This window comes from Corvus kubaryi, unplaced genomic scaffold, assembly GCF_017639235.1.
Source record: "Corvus kubaryi isolate FWS band 111438036 unplaced genomic scaffold, C.kubaryi_AGA036_p1.0 37394, whole genome shotgun sequence".
In the NCBI taxonomy this organism is placed as follows: domain Eukaryota; kingdom Metazoa; phylum Chordata; class Aves; order Passeriformes; family Corvidae; genus Corvus; species Corvus kubaryi.
Genome location: NW_024581133.1, coordinates 10,773,669 through 10,797,824, shown reverse-complemented (window position 1 = coordinate 10,797,824; position 24,156 = coordinate 10,773,669). Strand labels below are relative to the sequence as shown.

Genomic DNA, 24,156 nt, shown 5'->3' with positions numbered 1-24,156 from the left:
GTCACATTGACTTGAAAATGGAAGAGCGTAGACTTCAAGGTGTAAACTACCCAGTGCTGTGGCAGTTCCCAGATGGTAAGAAATGCTGTGCTATTTAGCACCAGATTCCCTATTCACCACCCAAGTTATACAGCTGCTCATGTCCACAACCCTAAAGAGTTTCCAGGCTTGTGCTGTTCTTGGTGTGACATGTGAAATGTTCTGGGCTGTATTTTTCCTTCCTGCCCACATTTCATTAACATCTGTCTCTTCGTTAGTTGCCATCCTCTGTCTGGGGAGTGCAGCTGCAAGGCTGGCTGGGCTGGGCTCTACTGCAATGAGACGTGTCCCGTGGGCTACTACGGCGAGGGCTGCCAGGTGCCCTGTCCCTGCCACAATGGGGCCGACTGCGACAGCATCACTGGCAGCTGCACCTGCGCCCCAGGGTTCATGGTGAGTGGGGCTGGCCATGGGGAGGGGGTTCATAAAATGGCTGCAAAAATAAAAGAGGTTTTTAACCTTGTTTGAAATAATATTTGCATAAAAGCGGCTAAATGCAGGTGATTTTCACCCATTTTGTGCTAAGTCCACATCACTGTCCTTTGAGCGGTGTCAATGTATGGCTGCTGGTTATTTACTTAACATCACTGTTCAAAGTTTATTACTATTATAAAGATAAAGGTATGGTTTCCCATAGTATATTCTAAGTCAAGACATAACAGAAAAGGTGTCAGATTATTGTCTGCCTGGAAGAGCAGAGAAAGAATTCTCATGGCCTTTCAGCATGTTCCTTGTCAGTCACACTGTGATTTTAATAGATGAAGATATTTTAAAATGTTACAAATGATAGAGCAATTTATGTCTTTTCTGAGCCTGTGTGGCAGGTGTCTTTTACCTGAGCATCAGAAAGAGCTTCAAACATTCTGAGGTAAACAAGCATGACATTTTATAGGTGAGATATAAAATGGCTGAAGAAACCAGCGAAGATGAAAACATCAAGAATTCAGAGTTAAAAATTGCCAAGCTGCAACAGAAAGTATTGGGACATGGATCCCGGTGTCCAGTCCTGCTAGGGCTGGGCAGAATGGAATTCTTGCAAGCAAGTTCCCTGCCTATCTATATATGAAGCCACTCCTCTTCAGGAACACACCGTGGAGGAGAAGTGCAGGCTGTGTTTAAGAAATGATACTTCCTAAAGGAAGAAAAATACTTTAAAGAGAGAATTCCACCAAACTTCATGAGCAGTTGGCTTTCTGTGTCTTTCATTTTACATGATCTGTCCCCACAGGCCTATCTATGTTTTCTATACTATTGTAACAACTATGAGTTATAATACTAAGTTTACTAGAAATCAAGGGACAGGCTGCACAGCTGTGACAGATCTATAGTGTGGAGGTCCTGTATGAGATTAGTGAGATGCCAAAGACTTTTTAGCCTCCTTTCTTTCTAGTTCCACACCTGAGCTTGTGATCCCCAACTAGCATCTGCAGGGCTGTGCAGCTGGAGTTATGGCTTAAAGATACCTTTGTTCTCTGCCTCGTGTCAGCAGCTGAACCTGAAAGTTGGAGCTTCCACTGATTTCCAAGGGTTGTTTCAATGCCAGATATTGCCAGATTTATTTAGGTGTGAGGGGCTGTACTCAAACGCATGCATACAAGATAACAGTACTTAAAGATGGGGGAAAAAAAAGAAGAAAAGGTCTTTGAGGTTTGATTCCCAAGTCCACAAACAGAAAACAAGAATTTATCTTCTCTATACAGCACTTGATGCACAAGTGGAGGAAGGATGAAGGCAGCAGCATGTCAGTAACAACTACAAAATAAAAAGATGCCAAGATCCTCCTTCTTAACAGGAATGCTGTCCAAATTTGCAGCACAAAAGCATTTAGGGACCCTTAACTGTACACATTTTTAAAAAGCATACATTGTCCAATATACATTGCCCCAAGGCAGCATTAGTGCAGGCAGAAAGCCTGGGAAGTTCCTATTGCATTGCTTCAAAATAATATTTAATTTCATAATAAAGAGCTTTCTTGCATTGACATTTAAACAGCTTGGTTATTGAGGATAGCTCTATAATCACTGAAGCATATTTAGGCATTAGTATCATTGCTCTCACATAATATACTATAATCTCTGGCAATTAGTCCATGAGGGGAAGTAAAGCCTTGAAATTGCTAATTTATTGCCTCTGAAGCATATTTGTCATTCGTGTGCATGCCAGATGAACTGCAATGGTTCTTTCAAGTGCTGCAGAACACAGGCTGTGCTGAAAAGTTGCTGGGAACCTTTTCCTCCCACCCCAGGGTGGTGTCCTGCTGGGATGCTGCGGGCAGGGAGGAGGTGAGCTGGAAAAGGCTGTGGGGCCAGAACCAGGCTGGAAGTGCCTTATCCCAATGACACACTCCAAGCCAGGCTTTCCCTTCAGATATTCCTGCCTGGCTCTTGCTGAGGCAGCAGGGGAGCTTTGCCTGGGGATAGAGTTTTGCCCTTGAATTGGGCGAGTCTGCGAGCACCTGTTCCGAGTTCAGGATGTGTCCTCTGGCAGAGCTGGCAGTGGAGTGGTGCTAATGCAGAGCTGGGCAGAGCTAATTATTCACAAAAGCCATAATGAATCCCTCTTGCTTTTTCAAGCATGAGGCTTGGCTGAGGCAGCCACACAGGCAGGAATTTTGCCACATAATTGTAAAGAATAAAACCAGGAGCAACATCTTATATTTTACAGCAATATTTGATCTACACAAGATCCTAGGGCAGAGCAGGCTGAGGGGCTTCTAAGACAGGGAGAAGGAAGAGAATATGCTGGGAGATGGGATATAACTGCAGAATTTTATCTGCAAAGGCAGAGAGGTTGGACCCACAGGACTTTGGGATTACTGGCCACCCAGAATATGCAGTGCCCAACGTAGGACAGTGTTTTCCTGACAAAGCACTCCTCCAGCCCACTCCTCCAGCACAGATGGTGGGTTTTTAGCTCACCCTGCCTGTGTCAGGGCAGCTGGGCTGGGTTTCAGGATGAATCATCTGCTCTCGCAGCCAAAACAGGGACATTTTGTTGGGATGCAGAACAAGCCATTAAACACACAAAGCATCTGGTCACCTTTATTAAATGTATTAAGTGAAAAGGCAGCCATCCCATAGGCTGCCATGTACGTGAGCAGAGCACTTAATTTTTGGAAATTTAAGAAGATTTAAGTTGTAAAATAAAAATGTATATGGTAGCTTAAAGAAAATACATTATTTATTAGCTGTGACATTTCCAAAAATTAAAATGCCAAAGCTAAATAGTGGTGAGCTTGCAGTTTAGGGTAGAATTTCAAAACATTTTTTGTCTTATTTTTTCAATGAATATTTTGGGTCAGACTCAAGAGCCAGATTTGCACGTGTCTGGCTCTAAACCCAAATGACAATGTTGTAAAGCTGTTACTGGGTACCAGTACAGGGTATTTGTATGAGGTGCTGCTGTGACTGTGCTCACACGAAGGGATGGGTCTGTTTTACCTCTGTGGGTTCTGAACCACAGTGCAGAACTGGGTGTGGATTTGACTGAGGGGTCCACAACCCAGACAGGCAGCATACAGGACAATAAAAACAGGATAATAGGAGCAGAGGAGACACAACCAAATCATCTTCCCCAAAATCACAGAGCTGCTCCCCATTGCTCCACAGGCCTGTTGGGAATGCTTTGCTTCCTGCATCCCACTTGTAAAGGAGGAAATGGCTGTATCAGTTTAACTCAGATGATTGCAAGGAATCACCATTACAAGCATGCCAAGAGGGCATTTCCCTGCATCTGGGACTTTTAACATATTTGAGGGTTTCCCCGTAGCACTGATGTGATGAATTGCCAGAATGCTCTTCTGAAGAATGGTTTTGTAAAGCTGTTCTGCTGCCATCTCGTTTGTGACCAGAAGGAACCTGGCAAACACATGCAGGGAGTGCACAGATTAGCCCTAAAAAGCACCCAGGGAGAGTCTTGACTGGTAGAAATTGGATCCTCACTCCCACGTGGAAATGGTTGCTGCTTGCAATAAATTACCTGGATGCTATTATGGGGATGGCGAGAGGGGTTGTACTAACTTGTACCTCCCTTCCTTCCAAATTCTGCTCCAACATGTTCTCCTACAAGTCCACTAAACTCAGGTGTGCAGGAGAGACGTAAAAGAAATCAGGACTTGCTGTGTCCTCTCTATCTTCTTTTGGTTTTGGTTCATTGAATTTTATTCCTGTAATTCAATAAATATGGTGGAGAAGGCCAGAGGATATGAATTAAATATGACAGGAGACCACAGGAATCCTGACCTTGTGTCTCACAAGAAAATCTTGAAACCAACCCCCTGCACATACCTATCAGCATTTTAGCTGCTGAAATCATTATAAATGCTATTGAAATACAACTAAGTTCACCTTCTCCATTGCACAGCTAATTGCAGCTTCCCTGAAACCAGTGGCTATCTAGAGACCTCATCCCGGGCTATGCCTTTGTTTCTTTATGGATGCTTTGTTGTCTTCTTTTGAAAAATGAGTTTAACTTCAAATGCTTTCATTCTGTGTGTTGTGGCAAGGAGAGACGTAGTTAAAACATTTCGCAGCCCAAGACACTCCGAGAAAACTTTTAACACTTCTCTGTGGAATGTGCGGTCAGCTTTTACTTCGGCAGGCACTTAGGTCTATATTTCACATCCAGATGACAGAACTTATATTACTTTAAAGAATTCATCTATTTATGCTGCTATTTTTTGAAGACCTGTCTGCTTTTATTGAACCCTGCGTGCTGGCAAGCAGAGCAAGCACTTCATCACCAAAATGAAAGAATCCATTTTGACATTTCTCTATTCACTGTATTGGTAGATCCCACACAAGCCAATCACATTCAGCAAAGCATGGAAACTACAGCAGTGGTGATCTCTTACTAGAAGATTTTTCAGCTTTTGGAATGACTCTTGGATTCCCTAAAACTTCACAAGATTTATCCCAGTACTGTTCATCTATAGCTATTTGCATCTCCTGTTGGCATTGCATCAAAATTGCATTTTAAAAGCACAATTAATGCCTTTCAAATATATCCTGATAGAGGTGCTTATGTGTATGGATCTCTGGCTGGGCTCAGTGGGAATCTGGGCACTTAAGCGCTGAAACACAGGCTTCATTTCGATCTGTAAGTCCATAATTTTGTCTGGCATGCCTGAATTTCTCAACATAATGCTTTCTCTACCACAGGGGTAAAAATTGCTCCCAGAGTTTACATCAGAGTAAAACTTTACAACCTACCTGCACATTGAGTAAGAATCAGCCCTTGTAACACACAAAGAACAGTAGCTCGAGTATTTTTACTTAGTAAAAATAAGTATAAATTATAGTGCTCTAAAGCTATTCAAATGCACAGCAAATGCACACCAAATTTTGTAATGGATAATCTCTTGGTCAGTACAAACACCCACACACAGACTCAGACCAGTCTTAGTCTGCTCTGTGCCTACTCAGTGAGTAAAATGACCAATTTACTTTTCCATAGAATGAGGAGGACCATGATTATGGTTTTTAGAGGTCATAAGGACTTAGAGGTCCAGTCCAGTATTCCAGCCATAACTGGTTTCCTTCTGGCACGTACCACATCTCTTGTTCCCTGAAAAAAACATACAGGAGAGAAAAAAACACTCTTTATATTAAGAAAAGTGGAAGCCTGTCCTCCTGTCCTACCTCTTTAAAATTCTCTCTGTTGTCTAAAAGAAAAAAACAGAATAAATAGAGAGGAGCACCTTATCTTATCTTCAATTGAATTTTCCCTGAAGGACCCAAGTCCCAGGTAGGTCTGGAGAAATTTGAAGCATCGTTGCCTGTAGGTGTTTTCTAAACACACAAGGTACAAATTTATCAGAGTATTCCCTCTCTTCTACATATTAACTTTCATCTTTATTCTAAATGTATCATTCTTCACCACTGCAGAAGGAACCAGGGAAAAAATGAATGAGACTTCTTTGTGTTATAAGCCCGTGGTTCGGTAGTAAAATTATTTTCTAAATTTCACAAAATTCTTAATATAAAAAATGAACGTAAGGTTGAAGATAGTAGATCTGGTTGGGGGGCTTTAACTCATTTAAATGATCCATTTCTCTTTGAGATAATTCCAAAAGTACTTCAGTGGAAGCTCATTGCAGAGCAACAGGGCATCTCATCAAAAGGTTTAAAAAGAAAAGACCAGGGGAAAAAATCTTCAATAGAGCCTGTGTCCTTTTATCCTTGATTTACCGAACATATCAGTTACCCCCCTTTGTTAAGAGCTCTTTTCATTTTTAGGTATAAAATAAATTCAACCATTTTATCAAGATGTTCTTGTTACCAGCCACCAGTATAAATTTTACTTGCTGTAGGTGGGGGAGAGGTTTTCTGGCACAGCAGTTGTCCAATTAACTGGAGTATCACAGGCAGCAGGAATGGTTTGCAGGGTCTCATTTCATGAATTACCTGGGTGCAGGGGGAAGATGCATTTTCTTCTCACTGGTTTCCCATTTGTGTCCATGACCCAATGTCTCAAACCCACGGAGAAGGGAGAGGAGCAGAGGCAGAGGGGATGAGGAGAGGCACCCTCACTGTGCAGGTGAGTCTGAGCATGGGCTGCTGCTGGCAGGGCATGAATTATTCATTGATAATAAAAGTAAAACAAGTTGTCTTAGAAGCTGTGGAGCTACAAGAGTCTTGTTTGCCACAGATTTCTATCCTTAGTCCTCCAGCCTCTCCTGCCCAGCTGCAGTAACGCTTTCAGGTCTCCTTTGACACTTTACCGGGCAAGGGACGCTCAGGTGGGCTCATGGACCTCAGACTCACTTAATCTCTCTCTGCATAACCAGGTTAAAAGTACCATGGATCACATTCCCTAAAAAAGGAAAGAGTTTTGCCTGAGCAAAGGCTGAGTATTAAGTCAAGACATAGAAGAAATTGATTCCCATTCTCCCAGCTTTTGAACTCTTTCCTGGTTATTGTTTTTTCCTTTGTTTCACCTCAGTTATCCAAAAGTTCTTAGTAGAGTTAATTTTAAGAAGTTTGGGAATATCCCACTGTAGCCCTGAATAATTCCTCAGCTACCCCTGAAGTAAAGAGACATAGACAGAGGAAAGGCCAAGCCAGCCCAGGAGGACTGTCCTGGTGATCCCAGAAGCAGCTCAAGAGAGGAAGTCCCTGCTTGGATACAGGGAACAGTGAGATGCAGCTGAAGAATCACCAAAAGATCTGGAAGATTCAAAGTGTTCAGAGCAGGTTTGAGAGGCTCATTTTGTTGAAGCCAGCAAGAAGGAAATGCAGTCTCTGATAACAGATATCAGTATCAGTTTTAGGTCTGGAGGTGATGTGAAAGGCAGAGATACGGAAAATTCAACTAAAATAACTTTAAAAAATGGAAGATGTAGCTGTGCCCTGGGAAACCATGATGGAAGTCAAAAATTACATTCACCTGGTGTTTAAAAAGTGGGTAAAAATCAGTCTGTCACAACGACACAACTAGGCCCCCTACACTCACTATGGCTGCATCCCAGATCCCTCTTTTGGGGTTTTGGTCTCTGAGGAATGCACTCTCCTTTGAACTTGCATTTTCTTGGTGTCTTCTAGATAGAGACAAGTCTGAAAGCTCAGCGGATAGTTTTTTGAAGCTTACAAATTACTTCACAAGTGGATGTGGAACAAGAAGTGGATCTCAAGCAGGCAACAAAACCCTCTCTGTTCCATACAGCCCAAGAGTGAGCTGGGAAAATGTTTTTGAAATGAAGGAATTGATATTTTCCCATTGGACAGAACTTTTCCTGTCAGCTGGGCTGCAAGTTGGAAGGTCTGAGTTTATAAACAGAAATCAAAACACCTCACACCCAATGTTTTGGTACATTTTCCACATAAATAGAACTGATCGCAGATCATTTGCACTTATCAAGAGTTTTGTGCAGTCATAGACCAGATGAAAACTGCCTCTGAATCACATCTTGATGTCCCTTTTTATTGTTGACATCTTGAGTTTTCTTACTCACTTCCCAATGCATACAAAAGAACATATTTGAGTGTATGCAATGGCTGTGCTTTGATTTTTCTGTTGTCCATTGGGGCTAATAACAGTCTATAAAATTTTTCCTCCCAAAGCTACTCGGTGTGACCAGTACAGACTGTGAATGATCTTCCCTTGTCTGTGCAGCACCCTGCATGGAATGACTTGGTCTCAGTCCAGCTCCCTGTGGATCAGTGTGTACATCACAATCCCTATTTCCATCAGGAGCCACCAGCAAATTTGCTGGCACATTGAGCCTTTTTACCATTTCCCTTCACAAACCATTGCTTCAGGTCAAGCCTGGTGATGTGGCTGTGTGATCCATCTCGAGGTCCCTGTAGGGCTTTTTTTGGACACACAGAGCACAGGTACCGAGAGCTTTTGGAGCAGCACTCCTCATGAGCACTGTGGGCCACCCAGCTTGTCCTTCACCCTTCCCAAATGGCAGGTGAAGCTGGAAAATCAGTCCAGCTGTGGGGTGACACTGCCACACGCCATTCAGGAAACAATGGACATCACCTCAGTGCAACGGAGCTGGATGTGAGCTAAGCCAGGATTTTAGAAACTCACAAATGGATTCTTCTGGCTCTGCTGAATTACAGGAGGAGATAATCTCCATTCCAGTGCCAACAGGGAAGATCATTATGGGGAGGCCACCTGTGTATTCCAGGCTTTCAGACCAAGCCGCTCCCCTATTGATTTTGATATCAGTGTTTTATATCAGTTTTATATAGGTTTTTTATATCAGTGCTGTCAGTCAGGCCTGGTGCTGTTCTCTCCCAAGCTTCTCTGGACCAATTAGAGATTTCTGCGGGAGCACCGGCGGCTGCAGAGCTCGGGAGCCTGTGTTTTCCCAAAGCCTGGCAGTGCCCCTGTCAGCATCCGGCTGCAGGAGCAGGAACAAAGGCTCTGCTCCCACCTCAGGGCATTTGGTGGATGCTTTTGAGCAGGTGAACTATTGTACCGCAGTGTTTAACAAGGTCACTGAATGCACAGGACACAGTGGCTCCTGCTCAGCTGTGCAAACTGCAGCCCTTTCTTTGAATTCAGTGGAACTTTTCAGAGCCTTTTATGAGCTATTCCATTTCATTTTCTCTCCTCACTCTCTTGTCAGTGCACAAGCTGCAGAAATTGTCTGTGACAGCTCAAATTCTACTTTGTCAGTTTACCTGAACACAACTGCTGCCTTCAGTGGGATTGTCCCAGATACACAAGAGGGGGGTTTGCCTCATTGTCTACTTCTACTAATGAGAACTTATTCACTCACAGATGGAGTTTGTAATTTGATAAGAACTCTGAGCAAGTCCCAGGTCTTCTCTTTCTTCTCATATTTACTTTTACTGGGCTCTGCTGCAGTTTTATTTACCCAAATAACTCCAAAGTGTTTGTAAGTGGGTCCAAAGGAACCAACTTGGTACAGAAAGCCTGAAAGCCCCTGCCTTTGTTGCTAGTTGACATATTTCGTGTGTTTTATCCTTAATTGGCAATGTGGCTGTGTCAAATTGCATCTCCCTTCCTGTAGCCTCATTCAGAACCAGTTGAGCTCAATATTCTGCTCAGACTGAATATTTGATCTGAATTTTGCAGAGGGATGAACTGCTTGCCGATAGCAGTGTCTCCTGTCATCTATTAGGCTTCCAAATGTATATATCTTTATCCACACTATCTGTGGATCTATGCATGAAAGCATTGGTAGCTGACTCTCCTGGTAGTTCAAATTGCAAACTAACTTGATTAAAACTTCCTAAGGACAGGATTTAAATAATTTGCACTTTATTTTCTGTGCAACTGTAATGTCAAAGACTTTGTCCTTTACAATCACACATGTATAAATGAAAAATCCTGATTTTGTTTTCTTCAGCCAAAGAGCAACTGAAATTTTACCAGATCTCGAACTCTTTTGCCATGGGGTTTTGGATTTAGGAGTATCTGTGAGAGTTTGGAGGAGATATCTGTCTGTGTGTGGTCACCCAGTTATTTACCAGCTTTTCAGAATTACATCACAAAGCCCATTACTTTAGAGTTTACATCTTTTCTTTTTTAGATGCTTCTTATTTGCTTTGATCCTCTCCCCTGTGGATCCTGCAGCTCAGCACCAAGGTCCACCACAGCTGTTCACATCATCAACCCTGTTCCTTTGTGTTTTCCATCCACATTGCTGCTTCCATGGCTCCAGTGCTCGTAGCAAGGGGCCAGCTGAGAATTTCTGCTGTGTCCAGCACTTTTGGCTCCTCCTGGACTCAGTTTTTTGGTGTGCGGACAAGAGTTCAAGTGTGCACTGATGGACTGATTTGAGACTGTGCTTGCACATTGTCCTTAATTTTACAGTGCAGCTGTGGAAGAATTCTAAAAGAAAGTTTGCAAATAATGCAAAACTATTGGGATTGTCAAGGCAGTAGCAAATCTGGGGAAAGGTTCCTATTCCTGAATGACTGGGTATGTTGAAATTCAGTGTTTAACAATGCAGAGTAATAGATGATAGAGAAATAATGTTAAGTAAATACACAAAAGATGAGTTCTAATTTAATTCCTGCTATTCAGGGAAAGAGATCAGGCAATCACTGTGGGTAGTTTTCTGAAAAACTCAACCCCTCAATGAGTCTGAAAAATTCAGATGAATCCAGAGTGCCTGATGGAATAGTTAGAATGATCAGGATGAGAATAAAACAGGATGGAAAAGCCATATTTTTGGTATTGTGTAAACCCATAATATATCCAATTCTCAAATTACTGCACACAGCTTGGCTGATTCCTGCTTACAAAGGATAGAATGGAAATGGGGACAAAGATCATCTTTTATATGGAATGATTTCTATAGAGTCACTTGATAAGCGGGAACTCGGCTCCGAAAACAGATGGCTGAGGAGGGATCCGATAGAGATCTGTGGAACTGGGGATGGTGCACAGAACATGAACAAGGAATGGTTATTTACTATTTCTAATAACACAGGAACAAGGGCCAACCAATTAAATGATTGCACAGCAGGTTAAAAACAAAGAGAGTGCTTTTCACTGAATGCGTAATTAAGTTGTGAAATGGCTCCCATAAAATGGGAGTAACAGTAGGATGATTTTGCTTAGAGAAGGGGTCATTGAGGGTAGGGATGTGAGAGGTCTCACTCCATGGGGGAAGGGGAAGAAGGAATGCATTCTTGCTACTTATCACAGTATAAGAAGGTTCCCAATTAAAAATCAGGCAGTGGGTTTGAAGCAAGCAGATAAAGATGTTTCTTCTCCTTTGTATTTATAATTAAACTGTGGATCTTCTTGCCAGAAAACATCAGGGAGGATGAAGGTATAAATGATACCTTTTATTTCCAGTTTTAGCTGATGTCCTTTTGCAGAACTGTTCAGACTCGACAGCCAGAGCCCACATTTATTATTGCAAAAAAGTCAGGAGGCCACAGCTGTTTTACAAGGTGGATCTTGAACTGTGCCACTCAGGCTGTATGGATAGAGCAGAAACCATCTCAAATATCCAGGCAAAGGTGCTTCCGTAAAACAGCTGGGGCAGAATTGTCACAGGCAGCTCTGGGTTCCCACTCTGAAGGTCACTGCCTGGCACTGAAATTCTAGTCTGTATTTCCAAATGGCTCCTGTTAGCCACTGGTCTGTGCTGCCCAAATCTGGGAAAGGAAATGATGGAAGTGCACAGAGTGTGTCCAAATCTTCACTTTGCTACAGTGGTAACCCCAATTTTGATGCCTCTGTTTAGAAAAGGCAAAAAAAAGAGCTTTTTTAAAAATCCTCACCAGTATATTCAAGGACTGTGGTTTGGTATTTTGACATTTAGCCACCTTCTATCCCCAGTTTGGACATGAGTGGCTTGTTGGGCACATCATGGAGAACACATGTGCCAGGGATATACTTCTCAGGGGTGTAAATAATTCCCACTGACTTGGAATAACTCATGTGATGACTGAGCTGTTTTACCTTTGGGGATATTTAATTGTGATCTGGCCATGGGTTTTGGAGCATTTTAAAACAGCAGCTGATCAAAGCTGGTTATAGTGACAGCAATGAGCCGCCAAGATGTCTGTGTCTTTACAGCTTCCCCAGGGTTAAGTTTAAAATATTCTGAGAGTTTGCTCCCTGCCTCACCTGTATAAATCTGCAGTGGCCCTATTCCAGGTTTAAATTCCAGGTTTCGATTGCTTTAACTAGAGGGGACTTGGTTTCCCAGCTTGGCCCCACACTGGACATGAGTAATCCCTCTGGAACTGACATGATTTATCTGCCTTGATAATCTACCTGGTTTACCCAGTCTAAATCCAATCTGCTGTTTTTGGAGAGGTCCCTCCTGGATAAATGTGTTTTGTGATATTCTATTAGGTGAAAAGTGCTGACTGCATAAAAAAATATTCTTGTTCAGAGGTTGATGATCGTCTTTTGTACTCTCCACACTACTTTCCTTCTGAATACATTTAATTATATGATGCTGTATTCATTGCCTCCCTGACACTAAAGGGCTCTGCAGTTAAGCCTAAATACTAAACCAGGCAGATATTCAAGTGCTGTAAAGTCAGTTTAGATTTTTTTTTGCCAGCAAGTGCTGCCCTGATTTACGGGATGCGGGAGGGAGGGCGCACTCCCTTACCTGCTTTCTGTATTGAATTCTCTTTCCTTTTTTTAATAACCATGTTTAGGTAACTGGCACTTTAGGAATGGATTTTTTTAATTGCAGATAACTGACTGGTATTGGGCATACTTTTAGTGCAAACTAGAAAACTGTTCCCTGGTGGTGAGGGAGATTATAATGCTCACTGACAGAAATCCAGCTCAGGTTTGCTGACTTTTAGTACGCAAAATCCAATTTTTTTAATGAAGGTTTTAGTTGTGTTTGTTTTCACTGGATTTCATGGAGGGGAAAAAACCCTTCAAAAGCTAGGATTTGCTGCCTTTATTCATCAGTTTTATAGTGCCAGACCATTGTTCCTTTTGGCTCTATGGAGCACGTTGGAGCCAAGCTGCTGGAGGGCAGGAGAGTGGTGAGATTCTGTGCACCCTCCACTTGAAAAGATGAATTTCTAGTGAAGTCCCAGTGTGAGAGGACCCTGAGCCAACATACAGTGCCTGACTCCTGAGATGCACAGATCCTTGCATCCTGCTCAGTAAATCCCTCATGGCTGGGATTTGCTGGGCTGGAAACCATGAGCTCTGTCCAGTTAATTCCAGTTCTCCACATCACAGTGTCCAGACTGGGGGGCTGCACAAGTTCTCCCATCTTGATAGGCACAAATTATTCCCCAGGCAGCCAAATCCTATCCAAAGGCTCTCCTAAGCTGTGACAAAGGATTCCCAGGGTGCCTGGGCAATGGGTTGGGAAAGGTCCCTTTTGGGAGGATGGATGGATAATTGTTGCTCTGAAACCCATTGTAACCCTGGAACCATAGGCTGAGTGCTGCCATTTATTCTTCTTTAATAAAAGTAACCCAAATATACTGTTAATGTATCTCAGATCAGTTTTGAGGCTGTGCAGTGGGAAACAGAACAACCCAGATGGAGAGTGAGAGGTTCTGGGGACCGAGACACCAGAAATGAGAACATGGTCCTGGTTCTTCTGTGGCCTTAATGAAGGAGTAATGTGAGTTATGACAGTAACAGGCCACAAATATATTTGGATTTATGAAATAGGAATCCATGAAATTTAACCAGATTTTGTACAAAGAGTTTGGAAAATAACAACCACAGTTACTTTGTGGTAACTTTTACTCCCCTGTCACTCAGAGCTCACAGCTTTGCTAGCAAAGACTGTAATCAGTAAAATAAAATTAAATTGTATCTGATAAAGTACTGTGAGTTCTTAGACCTGACATTATTTATAATATTTTGCTTACTCTCTCTATAACAAATGAAGTTTCCATTTTGTTTGTGTGCATGTTCTGCTGAATACTTCTGATCCATCATCAAATTTAAGAATTAATATCAGGCTGACTAATTCTGAACTTGGCATTTACTGTGAAATTTACTGTATGAATTAGCATATTAGCACAAATTCAGAGGTGAAATAAAATGCTGACATCCATTTGTAAAGGTTTGTAAATCCATGTAAGGTTACGGGAAGCAAAGGGGAAGTTCTGCTCATTCCCAAAGGGATCCGTGCTTGGCGTGTCCATGTTTTGCTCAGAGAACTGTGGTGTCACTGAGGTGCAGATTGGGGACAGCTTTGCAGATGGCTCTTGGAGAGGTTGATGATTTCATGAAAGACTCTGGCATTCAGGCTGCCAATGGTTCTGTCTTTGGATGAGTCATGAGCTGTAAAGTCACTTTTTTAAGTGTAAGAAAACTCTTTCCCATCCTTTCCCTCTTACCCTGCCTTTCCCATGAAAAGGACACGGGGAAAGGCAGACTGAGTAAGGTCATTGGTGGTTTCATTTTGTCCTTTTAGATCTGTATCAAACCCCAGCACAGCTACCTCTCATCATGTTACAAGGTGGGTAAAGGAACTTTTGTCAGTGCTCAGTCACAGCAATCACCTGCACACAGAACACTTGGCACGGGTGCCTTCCCCAGGCTTTTTACTGCATTTTATCATTAGCGCCAATAATAGCCTCTGCAGGGAGTAATTAGTAACACCCAGAGGGGAAAGGAATTCTGCCAGAGGACATCATTATGTCTGGAAAGCTAAAGATGCTGTGTAGTAAGGTCATGAATAAATTGTTTGAGTCCAGGGTGGAGGACAAGCCCCGTACAAGTACAAAGTTTCCCCCTGCTGCTGATCTGCTGATGAAGAGCACAGTAATTTCCACTGAACAACATTAAGGAAATTAGTTTGTTCTGACAGTTTGTGTTGCTGGATACCATATGTTTACCTTGAGGGAATGTTTGTGGAGAACCACTTCGGGTTAATTGTAAATGTCACAATTAAATAAGTAAATATACAGAAGTGTATCTGTGATGTGCATCAGTGCACAGACACCGTGTCTCAGCACACCGCTGTCCCACATGCTGTGTGTACATAGAAATACACTTTTGTAGGTGCTAAATCCATACTGATCAGCTTATCTGGACACACAGGCCTCAGCTACAAACAGCAGCAGCATTTGGTCTCCCTGATCTGTGGATCAGCACACACAGGAGGCTCTGCACTGTGCCCTCCTTTCCACTCAATGCTCTGGGCACCGAGCGTGGAGCATCCCTGGGCTGGTGCCAGGGTCTGCCTGCACAACCTGACGAGGAGGGGGCAAGTGAGGGGATCAGATGCTGTGCTAGGAGTCTCTGATTAGTTGGAATCCCACTGCAGATTACCAAAGGTTCCAATATTTTGCCTTTCAGGGCTGTCAGTTGCCCCCAGTAACCTGTGAGAGTTGAGGAATTTCAACACCTCGGCAGATTAAACCTCAAGAGCAAAGCTGTCACCCAGGTCTTTGTCATGCAAACTTGAGGTCAGGTTCAATAACATCCTGTTACTCTTCTGCACTGCAGAAGCTTTGAAAAATTGATTTTCTGTTTTGCCACTGAGTTCAGTGGAACCAGACTTTAGCCCTCCAAGGGAATTGTATTCCTGTAGATGGTAGCTACTTCAAATAGCCTTAATTCCACATCCTTAAATAGTCAAACTTTGTGACAGACCAGGCGTGGGTGCAGACTTTGCTGGGTGTTGTTGACCACTGCTGGGTTATTAACTCCCTTTATGGTCCCTTTATTTAACTCCCTTTTTTTTCCTTTCAAAATGCATTTCGCAGGCTTAAAGGCCTGATCCAAAATGCACAGGAAGAAATACAAATTTGTGTATTGATCACCAGAAAGGGATTTTTAAGGGAGTTAATTGCTGCTTATAGCAGGAATGTATTTTTAAAAGAAACAAGAAATGTAATCTGTTAGGGTAACATTAATCCAGGGAAAACACTTTCTGGAGCAGCCAGAGCTTGTTAACACAGACAACACCTAAGGCAGCACGGTGTCTTTAAGCTCTACTAATATTGAACAATAATAATTTTGGTGGAAGGAAATCTTTCCCTCTCCCTGAACAGAAACAAGACATATTATTGACTGCCATCCCAAAAGATGGATGCTGTGGCCCTCGGAGTCTATTAATATTTGATGCTGATGGATGTGAGCTGGCAGCCTGAGTTATTAATGGAGTTTGGTTCCTTGGACCTCACCGTCAATCCATTGGGGAGAATTAACCGTAACAAGAACTGGATGCCCAAAGTTCTCGGGGTGCTGGGAAGAGCTGTCAGTTCCAGCAAAAAAGGGTGTTTCTGAAGTACTTAGAAGTGTGGAAAGTCACAGGTGGGGCTACTTAGGTCACTGCCACCGTTCGTTCTGATTTAAAGGGGACTTCTAGGGTCCCAGGGAATGCAGATCCCCTTGTCTATCTTAGCCATGTTGGGGTGCTCCCATCAGGTCTGGATTTCAAACAAGAAGAGGCTCAGTGGTGTTAACTTCTGAGCAGGGGTGGAGGTGTGCGACACCCCTTCCTTGGTGGTGCTGAGGTGGCCTCGCCTAGGTTGGGAGGGGGTGATGCAGAGTAGAGGGCAGGAATGTGCTGCTTCACACAGAGCAGGGCATTTCCCACAGCTGGCCCTGGCCCCACATCCCCTAAAGAGAGTTTTTCCATTGTTTATGTTAAGGTCAGATTTGACCCCTGAAATAGAAATATTCCAGGGATAGATTTTGGAGGTATATTTTGATAAGCTGGGTCTTCTAAGTGAAAATACTGAAAATGAAGCACTTTTGAAAGTTTGTGATGTCCATGTGGGTCATTCTGATTTGGAACATAGAGATGGAAAATACCAAGTTATTTATAGCCCAATTTCTTAATATAGCTTTAGCATTTCCAGGGGTATATGTTTGATGGAATTAGCTACTCCTTCCTAGCATGGATACCACATCCAGGCATTGCACTATCCTCATTAACCTCCCGATCTTAATAGAAAAAAAAGAATAATCAACATAAGGAGCACAGCTGTTGATTAATTTTACTTAATAGGCTAGAAATATAAAGTACCATATTGCAAGAGTGAAGATTCAATACACACAATTTGAAATGAGTTTATTAGAATATATAACTCATTAACAGCTGGATACATATACTGCAGCATTATCCACTCGGGCAGGTGGTGAGAGAGAGGTGGAATTTACATATCTTTAACAGTACCTGAATGCATTTAATTTCAGAGGTCATTCTCCCAAATCAAGTTCAAAATGTTAATAACAAGGTGTGCATTTATAATTAATAAAATCTTAGAGCCAGTGCTATAGTTCAAGTGCATTTTCCTCTTATGTAATTAAGAAGTTAAGTGTATTTGGCAGTTGTCACTCAGAGAGCTCTGAAGGTCTCACTTGTCAAACCTGGGAATAGAAATCTCGTTAAACCAGGGGGGTTTTTTTCGGTTAAGGTTTGTTTGCAAAGTACATGTGTGGATGGTGGGCAGCCAGAATGCCCAGCCTCTGTCAGTCCATAAAGCCAAGTACATTAAAGTAAATGCCAAAATTCAAAGGCTTGGAATAAGCAGCCTGATGTTCAGCTTGTGAGAATCACAGAATCTTTAAGGTTGGAAAAGACTTCTAAGACCACCAAGTCCAACCATTAACCAGCACCACCACTGTGTTCACCACTAAATCATGTCCTCAGGTGACACATCCACATGTTTTTTGAAGACTTCAGGAATGGTGATTCCACCACTTCCTTGGCAGTCTGTTCTAATTCTGGACAGCCCTTCCTGTGAAGAAAGTTTTCCTAATACCCAATCTAAACCTCCCCTGGAGCAACTTGAGACCATTTCCTCACCTTATTGTCCTGTCACTTGTTACCTGGGAGGAGAGACTGACATCCACCTCACCACAACCCCCTTTCAAGGTAGTTGTATCCCTTTTCTTTGGCATAATCCAAAGTGATTACAGAAAACCAGTGAATCCACGCCAGTTGAACCTGGCCAGGGAGCACTGACCCCCAACAGGAGCTGTTCTGTGGTCACAGAACGTTAACTGAGACATTGGAAATCCTCCTGCTGCCTCCAGCCCTGGCCCAGATGGTGTTTTAGAGGTGTCTGGATGTGGTTTCCCCACTTGGGGATGTGGTTTTAGGGTGATTGAATGGTTGGACTGGATGATCTTGAAGGTCTCTCCTAACCCTGATGATTCTGTGGTTCTGTGGTTGGTTAATGGGATTCCCAAAGGGGGATTTTAACTCCACATCACTGTACTCCCCTTTCCTTTTCAAAGGAATTTTCTTTTCCTTCTGGATCACTAGTTCAAATCCAGATAAGGTCAGTTGTCATAGAAATTATTAGCAGTACCAGCAGTTCTGTGTAGTACATGAAATGAGTTGGGAGTTTCATTCACACACGATAAGGGTTCCTAAGTGGCACTAATTGGCTGTCTAATTGTCACACATAGGAGAAAGGCAGAGGATTGATTAGGCGTGGAGACTGAATGCCCCTCTGCCAGCCCAAGTTCCTGGAGCTCATTCCATAGGCATGCTGGCAGGGTAATGAGGGGCAGCATGCTTTGGATTTTCTGGCTGTCAAGACAGCATCTTTTCCTGCCAGGCCTTTTCAGGGGAACTTGTTTTACTCTACCAAGGTCAAAGATAGCATCTTTTACAAACAGTGCCTTCGCTCAAAAATCAGGGACTTGCAGGATTTACTTGTGAGCAATATATTTTAACCATTTCCTTTCCTTCCCCCTGAAACAAAGTTTTTGGTCTAAAATAGGCTGAGTCACACTGGTGTGAGGCAGAACTGCTCCAGCAAAGCAGATGGGGGTTTATGGTGCTTAGAAATCTGTTCATATTTCCTTGTGCTGTCTGGGTGTCTGATGTGTGGTATACAGGCTCCTGGAGGTACTTGTCACAGCATAGGGAGGCTGACATGGTGCACATTTCTCTCCTGATAGATGGATCCTCCTATCAAACAGTGAAGCCTCTCACCTGCAAAAATACATTTTGACCAGTATCTTTTCCCCTGAGCTATGGCACAGGTCACACCATGCAATGGAGTTACTTTTTAACTTGTAGCGAGTTCACTTTCCCTGGCATAGAGCTAAATTATTTAATTTTGGCTTACTGAAGTAGTAAATTTAGGAGCTAATTTGCAATGTGAAAGTCAGGATTACACACAGAGGAAAAGGAAGCAGAAATACCTTGTATATGTTCATGTGTAGACCTAGCTATGGGACTCAGTAAGTTTACTGAGGCTTAAACCTCAATTACTGAGGTTAAACCACAACTGCTTTAAACCTTATTGTGCTCACATTTTAATTCCCTTGTTGTATCAGATGAACAGTATTAATAAGAACTGCATCTCTCCTTTCAACCACACAAGCTGATCAGTGCATACAGCACACCAGAATGTCATGTTAGAGCATTCTATATTTCTGTAAAGTATAAGTATTTATTCTCTTTTCCCTCCCTTTGCCCACACACCTAGAGCAGAAATAGGACAGAGACCATGTTTCCGTGTTCTGCTGTGTGCCTCCTGTCTCTGACATACACATCACTCCTGTTCTGCCTTCTTCCTAAAGTCACAATCTCATGCAAATTAATTGAAAACAAATGCAGGTACCAGCTACACATCAGAAAGGTCTGATGCACCTGCCATGTCGTTTTCCTCTCTGCCAATCTGTGGAAGATGAGCACATACGAGATCCTTTAGGTTTTTAACAACCCTATTCTTAGAATATATTTTCCAAGAAACGCAGAGCGATCTCGGCACAATTTCAGACTGTATATTTTGTGATTAGTGTTTCGTAAGTGATGTTTTGCTTAATGATCTAACATCTGTTCTAGGAGGTTTGTTTTTGTAACTTCCCCACCTCCTGCTGAATGAATGCCAGAAACTTGTCCCTTTCCTCCAAGTCAATCAAAGCACTAATTGCATCATAATCATGGGAAGCAGCAGTGACTGCTCAAGTGCTGAAGACTCAGCAATCAACTCAGAACACTCCGCTCACTGTTCAGAGAGAGAAAGCCTCCCTATGCCTAGCTGGGAATTTCCTGTATGCCAAATTTCTTTAGCTGACTCTGACTTTTCTGGGTTGCAGGGAGACGACTGCACCATTCCCTGCATGGCAGGAACCTACGGAACCAATTGCTCGTCTGTTTGTAATTGCAAGAACGATGGCGCTTGTTCCCCTGTGGATGGGCTGTGCTACTGCAAAGAAGGTAAACAAAATTCACATTTAACAAGTTCCTGCCATTTGGCATCAATGCCTGTTCCCTTTTTAAGTGGCACAGCCATGCAGTCAGGAACTCCACTATTTTCTTGTTCTCCCGAGTATCCCAACACAACAGGGGCTGGACTGTAAGTTCAGTCTTTGCCCAGAACAGAGGCCAGACTTCTCTGTTTTGCTGCAGAAACGTGTCACAGAACTAAGTGTGGGGGCAGAGACACTACTCCTCTCCAGAAGAAATGCAACACAATCCCCGGGCTTCTGGGTTTTTATCCCTTTGCTGCCCTGTTTCTCCTGGATTCCAAGGCCACTGGGCATGGGAGTGGAGGCAGCTTCCTGCCTGTCTGTCCCGCAGCCCCTGGCACTGGGCTGTGCCTGGCCTTGGTCATCCCCACCAGCCCTGACCTGACTCTTGCCTGCCCATGTCCACCTTGGGCTGGTCTCATTCCTGCTGCCCTGGGCTCCTGGCTCATCCCAGCTGCCAGCCCTGCCCTGCCCTTGGGTTCTGTGAGGTAGGCCTTGGCTCTCTGCCCTTGCTGCCATCCTCAGCTGCCCATCCTCCTGTACCCTGATGCTGTGACACCCCAGCAGTGTGCAGCTGTCCTCTGTCTCCTGAGCCAGCATGGGATTGCAGGATGTGGCTGTCATTTATTCGGGGAAATAAGAAATCTTGCCTGCTCCAGAGTGGCTGACATCTTTTCTTCCCACACACGTGTCCCTAATTCCCTCCTGTATGTGGTGGTGAGCACATCCCATGTATCCAGTAATCACCTGAGAATTCCTCCACTGCTCCATGGCACAGTGGCTCTTCTGTTCCCCCAAAATCCCAAAATGAGCTATGCCTGTATGACATACATAAGCCCTAAAACAGAAGGGAGGCAAATAACAATAAAATCTGGCATTTCAAACATGAATTAATGGATCACTGTAGAACCCCATTTAATGAGGGTGTATAAACCATGAGTTACTGCTCGACTCCATTACATAGAGCTGCAGTGTAATGAAAGTCATTGTGCTCCTGGTAGTTAAGATTTGAGCCTTAATGGCTAGAAATGATGGCCTTGGTCTTTTTTTAGGTGTAATAGCTGCTTTATATTAAATAGCATTCTCAAAAAAAAAAAAAAAAAAAAGGGGTAAGAGACAGGCAGCATCAAATGAAAAGTTCTTGCAGTCCTGTGGGTCAAGTCTCCAGCCTGACAGACAGGGACTGTCCCAGAAGTTCCCAGAAAGGCATCAGACACCTAAATCTGGCTACAGCCAACACAGTGATACCTCCATCTGTGTGTGGAGATGCTGGGAGATGGAGGTGGGAGGTCACAATGAAAGGGTCAGTCTTTGACCCCAAGTTAGTCTTAATTTACACCAAGAAACTGGTCCTAGAAACAAAGAGCTGCAACTTGCCAGCCTTTTTTGTTGTTTTCATGAAAACATCCCAGATGCTGTTTCTCTCCCCTGTTTCCTTAGGGTGGCAAGGAGTGGATTGTTCTATTCCGTGTTCTAGTGGAAGTTGGGGTCTCAACTGTAACCAGACGTGTTCCTGCAGCAATGGAGCATCCTGCAGGCCAGCTGATGGCTTCTGCCTCTGCTCCCCGGGATGGCAGGGGGAGTTCTGTGACCAGCCTTGTCCTGTGAGTGCAAATAACAATTTGGGGTGGTCTTCCACCCCCTTTAAATCACAGTCCCCATAGCTCTGCTGAACAAGGAGCAGGGCAGTATCTCATTTTGTCTGTGATGTCTGAAGGAAATAATGTGTAAATAACAGATTGGGGTTCTAGCAGTCAACTGGATGTATTATACTTTGCATTGTATTTTATCAGAGCTATTGCTGTGTTATCTGCATTTTCTTGAACATCATTTTTTAAAGTGATTCCTCATTTGGTTCCATATAGAAACATGAGGCACTGAGTTTCTGTCTTCTCTGTATGTTAATTTAAAAAATGCAACTCAGCATTAAGAGGGACATGATAGATGATTTTGCACATTTCAGAATAAAAAGCTGATCACTTAGAGGTTTTTTTATTTATATTTTTGAAGGATGGAACATATGGCCTTAATTGCAGTGAGCGTTGTGACTGTAACCACGCAGATGGGTGTGATCCTGTCACTGGGTACTGCTGCTGCCTTGCAGGCTGGACAGGTAAAATCAGCAATTACCTTTGTAAACCTTGGGGTTTTGGTTGATTTGGGGGTTTGGGGGGTTTTGTTGGTTTGTTTTGCTTTGCTATGGCATCAGTTATAGCCCTGGACTTGTGACTGCAAATGTCTAAATAATAGACTGGGACAAGATCAGCTGAACTTGCCCATATTTAAATCACTCTTGATGGTGACAATAATTGGCATTCATTAAATTTGTATTCAGATGAGTTAAAGATGGCTCCAAACCTGCAGCCAGATGTTAGCCTTCTGCATCTCAGGAGAGATGCAGATCATCCATAATCCTGCAGAGTTTTTCTCCTTGAAGCGCCCTTTCCACAGGGGTGCAGTTGTGGGACAGTGAATCCCGGGACCGTCACACCTGGGATGCAGACAGGGCATTTCTGATGAGTCATTACAGCTGCTCCATCATACAAAACCCAGATTTTTCCCATTTTCCAATGGTTCTTGTCATAGGATAGTTGCAGAGAGCATATTAATGCTGGTTTGACAGAGCTCTTGTGATTACACAGTGACAGAGAGGAATATTCAGTGAAGTTGGAGAGTCCAGGCTGGAGTCCTCAGTACAATTAGACCTGCACTTGACTCCACACTGATGTTCTCTTTGCCAGCTTTTGACAGCAGTAGGGGGCAAGTTATTGACCCAACCATTTCACACTTTGCTGCCTAAAATGGTGGTTAATCTCTCTCTGCTCTCTGTCGAGGCCCTGGGTGGAAATAAAGTTATATCCCATATACTGCAGGACCACCAGTGGCACTGACAGTCAAAATGCATTTATATTAACAGCAAGTCATTTGGAAAATTTAATTGTTTTTCAAACAAGTACAAGTTGGAAGGATGCATGGAGCAAGGCTGGGTGATCAGGCAGCCAACATTTGGGATACGGTCACCTTTCCCACTGATTTATGTCTTAAACCAGCACATGCCTTCTGTTTCTGATGGAGAGGACATCCCACAGCAGCCCAGCTCCCAGGAGCATGAAGCAAAAGCAATGAAATTATGCCTAAAATATACAATGGAAATAATCTTCAAAGAATTAAATAAAATGTAAAAATAGTAAGTTGTACACACTGTGTACAACAAAGCTACTTTTCAAAGATACTGGGCATGTATCCCAGGAAAGGACATTTTTCCCCCAAGAAAATCCATTTTATAAGCTCACTTGTGTCCCTTCCTTCATTCTCTTGCCTTCCTCACTGGTTGGGCTGCATTTTTCTTTCTCTGAGCCTCTTTGCCATCAATATATCCATCCATCTATCAGGCTTTAAACTCCACTGTGCATTACTGATGATCAGCAGAGAAACAGCTGGTGGGTTTTCCTGTAGTCATTGTGAGCTTCTTCAAGGGAAAAAATGGCATTTAAAAGTACAGTAATTTGAAGAGAGATATTTATGCACACATATTCTAAAAGATTATTTCACGTCTTCTGGATGTCGCATTCCAGAGAAAACTGCAGGGACTGAACTTTGCAGGCAACACAGACTGAAGCTGTGGCTTTTTCTCAAAGGCATTTGCAACAAATACTTTGTGCTTACTCCCATGCACATCTGTAAATGGCCATCAAATGCAGATACTAATTAATTAAAGTTAAGAATAATTTCTGATTCCTTCTTTGATTTCTATATTGGGCAAGGTAAGTGCATATTAACTTGCATAGGACTTGCTGCAGCCTAAGCACTTTATCCTTCAATGAGTTCCTGCAGTTCTGGAATTCTTCTCTTCAGGATCACATTTCAGGGAGGAAAATATTATATCCATATTTGAGACCAGGTTGGAGTTGAGATGTTGACAGGGCCCTGTAAGGTGGAAATGTTGATAGACAGAACCAACATGTGTTTTGTCGATTCTGTTCCAATGTTTTTTCCACTTGGCTTGGCACC

The 24,156-nt window shown here is 43.0% G+C and overlaps 1 protein-coding gene across 14 annotated transcripts in view; it reads left to right on the top strand.

Moving 5' to 3' along the window:
- Positions 1-24,156, top strand: part of MEGF11 (multiple EGF like domains 11) — a 256,970-nt gene that overhangs the window by 182,843 nt on the left and 49,971 nt on the right. For all 14 annotated transcript variants that reach the window (XR_006017856.1, XM_042039041.1, XM_042039040.1 and 11 more), the window contains 4 exons: positions 258-432; positions 19,993-20,113; positions 21,586-21,749; positions 22,156-22,258. Coding sequence is in view for 13 of the 14 variants with exons in the window: in XM_042039041.1 (XP_041894975.1) it covers positions 258-432; positions 19,993-20,113; positions 21,586-21,749; positions 22,156-22,258 (563 nt within the window). In the remaining variant the exon portion in view is untranslated. The remainder of the gene's footprint in view (positions 1-257; positions 433-19,992; positions 20,114-21,585; positions 21,750-22,155; positions 22,259-24,156) is intronic.